At 55.8% G+C, this 11,405-nt stretch overlaps 1 protein-coding gene across 2 annotated transcripts; it reads left to right on the top strand.

Moving 5' to 3' along the window:
• The first annotated feature begins 68 nt into the window (after nt 1-68).
• RAB4B (RAB4B, member RAS oncogene family) lies at nt 69-11,302 on the top strand. Of its 2 annotated transcripts, none has more exons than XM_060651180.2 (8): nt 69-212; nt 1,411-1,491; nt 1,747-1,861; nt 3,210-3,272; nt 3,361-3,515; nt 4,553-4,648; nt 4,744-4,874; nt 11,194-11,302. In XM_060651180.2, the coding sequence occupies exons 1-7, from the start codon at nt 197-199 to the stop codon at nt 4,857-4,859; spliced, it is 642 nt and encodes a 213-aa protein (XP_060507163.1). In that variant the 5' UTR covers nt 69-196; the 3' UTR covers nt 4,860-4,874; nt 11,194-11,302. The 2 variants fall into 2 exon arrangements, with proteins under 2 accessions (XP_060507163.1, XP_060507162.1); XM_060651179.3 differs by lacking the exon at nt 11,194-11,302 and adding an exon at nt 8,228-8,608 and having other exon boundaries at nt 70-212.
• Nucleotides 11,303-11,405: the final 103 nt, after the last annotated feature.

Here is an 11,405-nt window from a genome sequence, read left to right as displayed (position 1 = left end):
CCTGCCTTTGGGCAGCGTGGCCTGGTATCCCGCAGCCCTAGCGGGTCGCGCCGTAGGGGGGTGGAGGCGGAAGTGGCGGCGCCGGCCCCGGGAGTAGGAAGGAGCCGGGGCTGCAGCCGGAGTGGAGCGGCTGCCAGCCGAGGAGCAGGCGCGGCCGCGGCGCCATATTGCGGCCCCAAGCGGCCGCGACCGAGTCATGGCCGAGACCTACGGTGAGGGTGGTGTGCCGAAGCCGGAGTCTGGGGTCTGGGCCCAGAGAGGATGCGGCCTTTGGGGAATGGGGCGGAGCCTTATGTGCCAGGGGGCGGGGTCTGGTATGGGGCAGGGCCTGGTGGATACTGGGAGGGGTTTAGTGGGTCTGAGGCTGAGCTCCATCTATTTGGGCGGAGCCTGAGGGTCTGGTGTGTGGGTTAAATAGATCTGGGGCGGGATTTGAGGTAGCCAGTCCTGGTGGATCTGCGCAGGCCTTGAGAGAAAGGGTGGGCCTTAATGTGTCAGGGCGGAGCCTGAGTGGATCGGGTGGGGCTGACTGTGAATGGCAGGGGTCGAGCCGGGTGGGCTAGGAGAATCCTGAGGGGATGCTGTGGACCCTGGGACTGCTCTGGCTTGAGAGGTCTGGAATGGGGTTGGGGATGAGTTGTCCTTGAATTAGGAGGTGGGAGGGACTAGTGACAAGGGGTGGGGCTTAAACTTGAGGATAGGGGCAGGGCCTTGGGCCTGGGAAGGAGGGGCTGAGAATTGGAAACTCTGGATGAAGGGATGAATTGGAGGTGGGAGGACAGGGTGCGATAGAAAGAGCACTGTTTTAAGAGTCAGAAGGAGCTACTACATTCCTTCAACAAATAAAGGAAAAGCATTGGGATCAAGTGCAAAGATCCCGAGGTGGGAACCAGCTTGCCATTTTTAGGGAATAGACTGAAGGCCTATTCAGTCTAGAGGCTAGAGCAGAGTGAATGAGAGAGTGGTAGAAGGTAAAATTGTGAAGGGTAGGATTTCAAGATGGCTTTCAAGAGGTGTTCACAACATAGTAGGTAAGATTTTGAACTCTGGAGTCAGTTGACCTGGGTTCGAATCCCTGTTCTGCCTGGCTGTGGGATTGTGGGCAAGCCAGTTAACTTTTCTGGCCTCAGTTTCCTCATCTGGAAGATGGGGATGATTGTTAGTATACTTCCCTCATAGAGTTTTTCTGAGAATGAAGCAAGCTGTTGACGTAAGTAAAGAACTTTAAAACTGTGCCTGGTATGTAGTAAGCTCTATATAAAAGTTGTCTGTTACCCTTCTTACCCATTGCTCTGATTCTGCCTGTGTCTGTTTGTCTCCTTATAACTGTGATGGTCTCTTGGTTTCCATCTTTTGCCCTGTATCATTCTCTCCATATGGGTTTTCCTGATTTTGACTCCACCTGCCCAGACTTCCTCTTCAAATTCCTGGTGATTGGCAGCGCAGGAACTGGAAAATCATGTCTCCTTCATCAGTTCATTGAGAATAAGTGTGAGTTTCTGGGAATGGTCCCCGGATCACTGAACTGTGGGCATGGGCATGACGTGGGCAGGGGCAGGGCTGGCCAGAGGTACAGTTCCAGTGCTGGCTGCCTGGTCCTTGCCTTGGTATGTATTCTTTGCTAGACCCTCCCTGAGCCTCAGTCACCCCTGCAATGAGAATGGTTTTGTACAGGCTGAGGAGGACTTGGAGGACAGGGAATCTTCTGAGCCCCTGCACTGCCTCTTTTCTCTCTCCCACTCCCAGTCAAACAGGACTCCAACCACACAATCGGCGTGGAGTTTGGATCTCGCGTGGTCAACGTGGGTGGGAAGACTGTGAAGCTACAGATTTGGGACACAGCCGGCCAGGAGCGGTTTCGGTAGGTGGCCTGGACTCCCAAGGGAGGGGGCGGGCAGAGGACAGAGGAAAGAAAATGGGGGCGGGGGAGGGGGGGTTGTGTGTGCAGAATCACTTGGAGATATGACAGGAGCCAGGAGACATTGAGAGGGCAGGCAAGGTCGAGGGAGAGAGACAGAGACTGCTTACAGTTACCTCTAGCCAGAGAGAGCAGGAGTCCTGGAGAGAGAGCAGAGACAGTGAGAGAGAAAATGACATTGAGAAAGAAGCCTAGTGAAGGGAGAGACCAACAGACCCTAGAGCGACAGCGATAGATAGACCCATATGGCTGGAGGGATGGACACTGGCACCCCAGGAGAGGTGCTTAGGTTGGGGGCAAGGGGTAGAGATGGAAAAAAGAGAGATTGAAAGAGAAAGGGAAACTGGAAAGAGATATACACACTCCGAAAGGGACAGAGAAAGAGAGACAGAGACTGAGCAGAAGAGCAAGATAAGGGTGATAAAGAGACACAAAGAGAAGCAGGTCAGAGCCAGAGACAGGGAGGGTGGGACAGGCAGAGCCAGAGAGACAGAGAAATGGATGTGTTTTGGGGCGGGGGGTGGGGGGGGGAGAGAAAGGTGTAGGGCTCAGTGCACAGCATGTCTTCAGGAAATGGCTGCAGAAAAGGTGGGAGATGCATAGAAACCCTGAATCTGAGATACAGAGACAGAGGAGACACATGAGGGAACCCAATCCATGAGGAAGTGTGGTCCCAGGCCAGCACGTCGTCGCTGCTACGTTAATATTGGCGTGTAGATCCACTGTGTGGGAGACACAGAGAAGGTGAAGGGTGTGCGGCTTGTGCTGGGTTTGCAGTAAGTGCTCAGTGTACGCTCGTGGAATGATTGCCTGAGTTCCAGAGGGACCCAGACAGGTGACTGGGAGATGCATACAGTCGGCCACAGTGGGAGAGGGACAAGCGGATGTAGTTGCAGAGCATGTGGCCAGGCCTGGGCAAAGGGGAGGTGAATGAATGAACGCATGAGAAATCAAGAGTGAGGGTGAGAGAACCAGGGCCACAGAGACAGACAGAGACAGAGAGACACAGAGAATGAGAGACATACACACGCAAGAGAGACGAACAGGAAGACACAGACCAGTGAGGACATACAGAAAGACACAGACAGACAGACAGACAGACAGCTAAAGGAGACAGAGATTGAGGGAGACAAAGAAAGAAATTGTGGCGAGACCAGACCACTGCCAGCTTTTGGGGGATGGGCCAGCAGTGAAGGGGGGGCCTCCGAACCACCAGTCTCTCTCCGCAGAGGGGGGCAATCTCAGGGCAGACCCCAGCCTCGGGGGTGACTGGGTCCCCCTGGCCCCACAGGTCGGTGACACGGAGTTATTACCGAGGCGCGGCTGGAGCTCTGCTGGTGTATGACATCACCAGGTGGGTACAGGGAGAGGAGAGGGTGGGGCAGGGCCTGGGCAGAGCCCCTGTCCTGTGCCTGCCTCCCTCCTGTCTCCCTTCTCCATAGCCGGGAGACCTACAACTCACTGGCTGCCTGGCTGACGGATGCCCGCACGCTGGCCAGCCCCAACATCGTGGTCATCCTCTGTGGCAACAAAAAGGACCTGGACCCGGAGCGTGAGGTCACTTTCCTGGAGGCCTCCCGCTTTGCCCAGGAGAACGGTGAGGGTCCTGTGGTGGGCCAGTGGCGGGGGGCAGGGGGTGCTCAGCAGAGGAGCAGGGGCAGTCCCTGCAGGCCTGCAGGCCTCCCGGCCATCTGCAGCTATGCCCAGCAAGAGAATGTGGAGATTTAGAGGTCTGGGTTCAAATTCAAGTGTTGCCACATGTGAGCTGTGCCACCACTCTGGTCCCGTTTCCTCATCTGACAAGTGGGAGTCACGGCCTTTCTGTCTCAACATAGTACGTGATGGATGGCTCAAGGGATTTGGTCCATGGAGAGCCCACCGCACAGCGGCCTCTTGAGGAACATTGGCTGCTAAGAAGGTTTTGGCCAGTGCAGGGTATTGGTATAATGTGGGGGCTGCAAACTTCGATGGCCCGAGGGGCCAGGCCTGTTTTGTGAATAAGAGAGATAGGACAGGGCAGACCCCAGGTTAGCAGGCACCAGTGTTAGGGGCGTGAACAGGACCAACAGCCACAGCAAAAGGTGTGCAAGTATAAACTCACTTGAAAACTTCGTGTGGGCCAAACATCTACTGGCTCAGGGTCTGTCTCCATGTTCCCCAATTTGTAACTTCCAGGTTTAGAGGATGTCTTGCCATGAGAAAGATGTGGGTTTGAGTCCTGGCTCTTACTTTCTGTGCGGCCTTGTCATGTGGCTGAAGGGTCGACTGTGGTGGGCCTGGGCCTGTCCTAGATGGTGCTGGGGACAGAGTGTGAAAGACACCCTGGGCCCAGTTGTCGTGGGCTCACCGTTAGTGGGTGGGGAAAGGGGACACCACCCTCTGCAGATAATGACAGCCCAGAGAGGTCAGGGCTGGGATAGGGGAGACACAGGGGGGCCCTGGGAGCCCAGGGTGGGGCACCTGGTCCTGCTGGAAGGTCAGAGAGAACTTTCTAGGGGAAGAGGTGTGTAGGCGGGAACCTGGGGAGGTGGCCCTTCACAGCAGGACAACAGAGGCCTGGAGTGAGGGCAGAATGAGAGATGGCAGGTCAGAGTCAAGGGGAGGCTGGGGACTGACCCAGGCCCTGCCCCCTAGAGCTAATGTTCCTGGAGACTAGTGCCCTCACGGGTGAGAACGTGGAGGAGGCTTTCCTGAAGTGTGCCCGCACCATCCTGAACAAGATCGACTCAGGTGAGGCCCCTGACTGCCCAGAGTGGGAGTGGGAGTAGAAGGCAGGGCCCAGAGGTCTCTGGGGAACAAGTCCTGACCTCTCCCCTGCCCCCCAGGTGAGCTCGACCCCGAGAGGATGGGCTCAGGCATTCAGTATGGGGACGCATCCCTCCGCCAGCTGCGGCAGCCTCGGAGTGCCCAGGCCGTGGCCCCTCAGCCCTGTGGCTGCTGAGACGTCCGGAGCCAGGTGGGAGCCCAGGGCCTGGGGACGGCAGGGGTGGTGTCCTGGCAAGGGGGGGATACGGAGCGGAGACGGAGACACAGAAAAGGAGAGGTGACAAGAAAACCAGGGTGAGAAAAGAGAGACGCAAAAACGGTTTAGTGAAAGGAGCCATCATCCTGGCCTCAGGGATGTCCTCTCCATCTCACCACCACCTTGCTGCCCTGGATCTCCGACCCACCCATTTGGCAAATATTTATCGAGTGTGCACTGTGTGCCAGGTCCTGTTTGAGCAGTGGGCTAGAGAATTCCTGCCCTCGCAGGGCCAACATGCTCTGGGGAGGAGACAGACAATAATCAAGACACATAAGAAAATGATATTGTAGTTAAGGAGATAAGAGCTATGGAGAAAAATAAAGCAAGGAAGTTGGGGTGGGGAGGTAAGGAGTGGAGTTTTATGATGATGTGGGAAAGCCCTTACTGAGGAGGTGACATTTGAGCAAAGACCTGAAGGAGGAGAAGGACAGGGTCATATGGGTCCCTGGGGGAAGAATGTTCTAGGCAGAGAGAACAGCCAGTGCAGAGGCCCTGAGGTAAGTCATGCCTGGCCTGGATGAGGAAGTCCATGGAGGCCAGTGTGGCTGGAGTGGAGTATGTGTGTGTATTGAGGGCTGGGAGCGGTAAGTAGGAGATGAGGTCAGGGATCAGGGGAAGGAGATCATCAGGTAGGGCCTGGCTGTTGAGGTGGCTCTGGGTTATACCCTGGGTGGGATGGGAGCCACAGGAGGGCTCCGAGCAAAGAAGGGACAGGACCTGATTCAGGTCTTCCCAGGGTCCTTCTGGCTGCATATAGGGGAGAGAAGGGGGTGGGCGGGGGTGGTTGTTGAGAGACCAGTGAGGAGGCTACTGCAAAGTCAAGCTGAGAGAAGATGGTGGACAGGACCAGGGTTGGGGGGGAGGAGGGACTGAGACGTGGATAGCTTTGTATCCTCCCTGGTCTCTGTCTCCAGTCTTGTACCCTCTTGATGGAGCCACTGGGTCTTTCTAAAGCACACATCTGATCCTGTCCCTCCCCTGTTTAAAACCACCCGTGGCTCCCAGGGTTCGTGGGACCAAGCTGAAGCTCCCAGCCTGGTGTTTGCCTCCGCCAGCTTCTCCTGCCTCAGCTCACACCTCTCCCCAGCACTCAGGCCACCGCAGCCACACCGAAGTTCTTTCCATTTTTCTGGCTCTTTGCTCATGCTGTTCCCTCTGCCAGGAACACCACCTCTGACCGCCTCCCCCTCCTCCAGCAAGCCTCACTTCCCCTATGGTTGGTCCAGACTCCTTGCCGGGCTTGCAGGATCCTACAGGATCAGGTCCCATCCTCACCTCTTTGGGAGGGTGTCTGTCTTGCCAATTACCCCTGTGTTTCACACCCACCCCTGCTCCCCACCTCCCACTATTGGCAGCTCCAGAGTGGCTGAGGGGCGGAAAGTGCTCAGACCTTGGGTATACTTTGAAGCAGAGCCAACATAATTTCCTGATGAATGGATATGGCATTTGAAAGAGAGGAGTCAAGGGTGAGTGTTTAGGGCAGAAAATTCTTTTCCTTCCATGCCTCTGCCTCTGCTGTGCCTCGGTTAGGTGTGCCTGTCTGTCCTCCAGGCTCCTTTCTTAGGCCAGATGCCACTCATCTGCTTTCTGCTAAAACGACTCTTGCTGCAGGACACCTTTATCAGCTTCCCAGATGGGGTCACTGCCTCTAGCTGAGTGGTCTCACAACTGCCCCCTATTTTTTAAAGCATTCAGTCTGAATACTTGATCATTATTGTTTGTATTTGTCCTCCCCATCTGAGAAGGGAGGGAGGTGACAGATCAGAGATTCCCCAGCCAGGTTGCCTGTGTTTAAACTGACTCTGTCACTTCCTATCTGTGTGACACTGGGCAAATTATTTAACATCTCTGGGCCTTGGTTGCCTCACCTTCCAATTGGGGCTAATAATAGTACCTACCTCACGTAGGTTTTGTGAAGATTAATTACATTAATCCATGTAAAGTCCTTAGAACAGGGCCTGACACTTAGTGGAGACTCGATAAATGAGGGCTGTGAATTATTTTTCTTTTCACTATCCATTTTAAAGAGTCGGGCTGTGTAGAAATGGATGGGTGTGTATTCTTCACCCTCGGGCTTAGTATAGCATCCATTTCAGTGTTTACCCTCAGTGAATCAAATGTAATAAGACAGTGCTTTTTCAGATGTTACTGACTGCAGTCTGCAGGAGGAAATCAATTGTATACTTTGATCTAATACAGTCACACACACATAGAAGACTGAAACACTTTCCTAGCACTAATGTTTTTTGATGGAGGTGAAATTCACATGACCTAAATTTAGCCCTTTTAAGGTGCACCATTCAGTGGCACTTAGTCCATTCACAAAATTGTGCAACCACCACCTCTGTCTTGTTCCAAAACATTTTCATTACCCTAAGGAAACCCTGTGCTCATTAGGCAATCATTCCCCAATCCTCCCAGCCTCTGACACCCAGCAATCTGTTTGCTGTCGCTGTGGACCAATATTCCTATTACACGTGATGTACTCTGATATTCTCTATTCTTTTTTTTTATTTTTAATTTTTTTTTAACGTTTATTTATTTTTGAGCCAGAGCATGAACGGGGGAGGGTCAGAGAGAGGGAGACACAGAATCTGAAAGGCTCCAGGCTCTGAGCTGTCAGCACAGAGCCCGACGTGGGGCTCGAACTCACGGACCACGAGATCATGACCTGAGCCGAAGTCGGCCGCTTAACCGACTGAGCCACTCAGGCGCCCCCTGATATTCTCTATTCTATTTTATTCGTTCATTGACAAATTGGCCAAGGCCCACCAAACTGATTTCCCAGCCCACTCATGCAGTGCCGCACACTAAAATCACCTGGAGAGCTTTAAAAGCTACTGATGTCTGGGCCTCACCCCAGAGACTCTGAAGTGATTTCCGGATTTCTAGAAGCTCCCAGGTAATGCTATCTGTAGCTGAAGCAACAACCACTAACCAAATGCGGCTGTTCAGTTTGGAAAACACTGGAATGAGCCACGGTGATCCAGGAACACAGAGATAACAAAGGTGGGATGCGAAATTTAGATATTGAGATACTCCTCTATAGACTCCAGGGGTCAGCTCTCCGAGACAGATAAATAGGGAGATACAAGTACCCTCAAAGAGATAGCTCCAAATTGCCTGCAGAAAATCAGACGGCAAATGTAGGAACTTTGGGAGAAAAAGAAAGGTATGGGCAGACAGACACAGATAGGAGGGCAGGAAGATACCCAGAAATGAGGCAGAGATACCGGCTGGACAGACTGAGGATCCCTGTAGTTCACCACACACTTTTCTTTCAGCTCACCTGTTCTCCAGGACCAGCCCTGCCCTCTGGCTGGGGCCTAGCCCCAGGCCCTGGGAGGCAGAGCCCCTCACCTGTCCTGGCCCCAGAGAAGCTGCCCCGCCACCTATCCCCCTTCCCTGGCCTGGTGGGGCCTGGCTGAGGGGCAAGACTGAGCCACGGGGGAAGGGGGAATCCGTACCTGCTGCTGCTTCCTCTGTCTTGGCTAACCCCTGTCCCCCCTGAAACCCTAACCATACTCTAAGAGTTCCCAAAGCCTGAGACCAGGGCATTTGGCCCCAGCTCCCCGCCTGGCCCTGCCATTGCGAGTATGTGTTATTTATTGCCTGGAGGCCTGTTCAGTCCCTACTCCACCTCCATAAAGCATTGTTTACACCTGTGTCTTGGCCTCCGTTATTTTGGGGTGATGGGGAGGGAGGGGAGACAGAAGAGGTCCCTGATGGAAGAACCACGTGTTTGGGGGTCATGTTTGTGGTTTGGATATGATGTGGGGGTACACCATGACTCAGATGTTTGCTGTGGAGGGGGGTTTCTCACTGCACTTGTTGTGACAAGGCATGCTGGAGGCCCACCTGTGTAGCACTGATGTCCTTGTGTTTGTGATGTGTGTGATGGGTGTGTGATGGCATCTGTAGGAATGTGTGCTGATTGTGTGTGACACTGTTGCTTGTGACTGCTTTGTGTCCTCAGTGATTGTATCCATGAGGCTGGTGGTGTTTGGCACCAATGCCGGGGAATGAAAATTCAGGTTTGTAGGTGAAACCTACGTGTGTTTGATGCTTGAAAGTTCCAGGCAGTGTCTGACTATTGCGTGTGTGACTGTGTATGTATGCCCCTGAGGTGTGTTTGTCTTAGTGTGAATTTGGCATCTTTGATACACCCGTGTGTGACCATGAACCCTGAGTATGCCCCTAAAGGCTTTGTGGGCCTTTGTGCAACCCTGACCCTTGCATACTTGAGACTGGTGTATATCTCTCTGCGTCCTGGTGAACTGACAAAACCAGGGACAGGTGCAGCCCCCTGAGACCCTCCCAATTTCTCTGCCATCCCCAGGTCAGCACTAACCCACTCAGAGGGCAGGCCTGAGCCCCTAAACCCCCGTCTGCCCTGGCAATGGTGGAGGGGGCAGGGTATTTAAATGACCTTATCTGCATAGTCTTTCCAGGCAGGGTCGCCCAAAATGTTCATAGACCCAAGGCTGTTAGACAAATGTCTTCTCTGCGTAGCCTTCCTAGGTTGCCCACAATTGTCCCGAAGAGGCAGGATGAAGCGGATCATATTTTGGCACACATCCCTTCCAGTCCGCTCTCTCTTCTCTCAGGGGCGTTCTGCACTTCTTTCCCTCCGTTATAGAAGGTACTTAAGTAGATTACTAATGTGCGCATTTACATACATTTCCCAACTAACTGTGCAGACATTTATCACATCTATTCTTGGGCGGTGAGAAGGCGGGGCTGCCCATGTAAATAACCTCATTTGCATGCCACTGTCCGACCCGGCTACACGTCATTCTCCGGCGCTCTGGGCTCTGAGAGGGTGGGCAGGCCTATGTAAACAACCTTATTTGCATGCCCCTCCCACATCGCCTGGCCTACCGCAGAACCCTCCCCCCTTTCTCCGATCCAGCCCTTTTAACCCCCTTCCTCCTCCCGGGCAAAAGGGGCGGAGTGCAGTACGCAAATGAGCCTCGCGTTGGCGGCCGACCCATTTCCCCTACCTCCAGGAGGGTGTTCTGAACTTCCTTGCTCCGCCCCGCGCGGTTCACGCCTGCGCACGCACGGTCTCCTCAGCGGGTGAGGTCACGTGCCCAGCGGGCGAGGCAGGGGCGGAGCGTCGCGGGAGGTGGGGGCGGGGTATGGCGCGCTGTGCGGCGCTGGGCGGCTGGCACAAACGACGGCGCCGAGGCCGGAGGAAAAAGCTCGGTGAGGAGAGAGCTAGGAAGGGAGCGGGGCGCAGAGGGCGCGCGAGCCTGGGCGCGGGCGCGAGCCGAGCGAGGTGTGGGGGCGCCTGCCGGCCCGGCGTGGCGGAGCGCTGCGACCCCGGGAAGGGAAGGGTGGGGGTAGGGCGTGGGGGAGGGAACGCGCCGGGCGCGTTGAGTGCCGGCCGTTGAGGGCGGGGGAGCGGAGAGCGCGCGCCGGCCGACGGCGGAGGTGGGGGGGAGGGAATCCGGGGTCCGAGCGGTCCACGGGCCGGGCCTCCGTCGCCTGCGGCGCCCCGAGCTGGGAGGCCCGCACCGAAGGGGGTTGGGAGGGGCCGCCCTCTCTTGTCTTGTCCCCTCCCCCGCCCTTCCCCCTGTCGTTGTGGACCCTCCTCCCGCGGCTGCCTTCCGTCTGTCTGTCTGTCTTAGGCCCTCCCTTCCGTCTGGGTGTGTGTCAGCCGCCGGCTGGCTTCCTCTCGTTGGGCTTAGGTTGACCCCTTCGCCTCGTTCAGTCCGGCCGTCTCAGGCTCGCCCTCCCAGCTTCTCTCCGGTCGGCTTTTCCGTCTCTGGACCCCCCCATTCTCTTTGTCTCTGGACTCCCCGGTTTGCTCTGTCTGTGGAGCCTTACGTTCCCGCCGTGTGTCCCTGGAATCCCCAGGCAGAGTCCCCCCCACCTTGTGTATTTGTTTCCAACTCTCGAGCTCCCTGCTGCCCCAGTATTCCTTTTCTACTCCAGGCCCCCTCTCTCCTTGCTGTTCAGTTTCTGTGTCCGAGCCCCCACCGCAGTCCTGTGCCTTTGGGTCATCTCCCCAGTCTCACTCCTCTCTTCGGCTGCCTCCCTCACTGCCTTCTCTCTCCGTGATTCCCCCCTCCCGCCCAAAGTTCCCATGATCTTCTCCCCGACTTGGCCTGGTGTTTGGGGGGGGGGGGTCTCCGTAGCCAAGTCTGCCTTCCTCCCCACTGCCCCTGCCACTCCTCACCGCTACCCCCCGCCGGACTGCCTCTAGCTCTTCTCACATTCTGTTTTTTCTCTCTCCCCCTTGCAGCCACCCTGACGGGTCCTTTCCCAAGCCCCTAGGGGTGGCAGAGGACTTGGGGACCAGCGAGCACCCCCAGGGCACGAGAAGAGCCTCTGCTGCCTGCCCTGCCTCATCCTGCCCCACGCCAGGCTCAGCCGTTCCGGCCCCCGGCTGCATCAAGTGGAGGAGGCGGAGGCGGAGGAGGGTGGCACCATGGGCCCGGGCCGTGCCCTCCATGC

This window comes from Panthera onca, chromosome E2 (genome assembly GCF_046562875.1).
Source record: "Panthera onca isolate mPanOnc1 chromosome E2, mPanOnc1 haplotype 2, whole genome shotgun sequence".
Lineage (NCBI taxonomy): Eukaryota > Metazoa > Chordata > Mammalia > Carnivora > Felidae > Panthera > Panthera onca.
The sequence above is the reverse complement of the archived record's forward strand: the minus strand, read 5'-3'. Positions and strand labels throughout refer to the sequence as shown.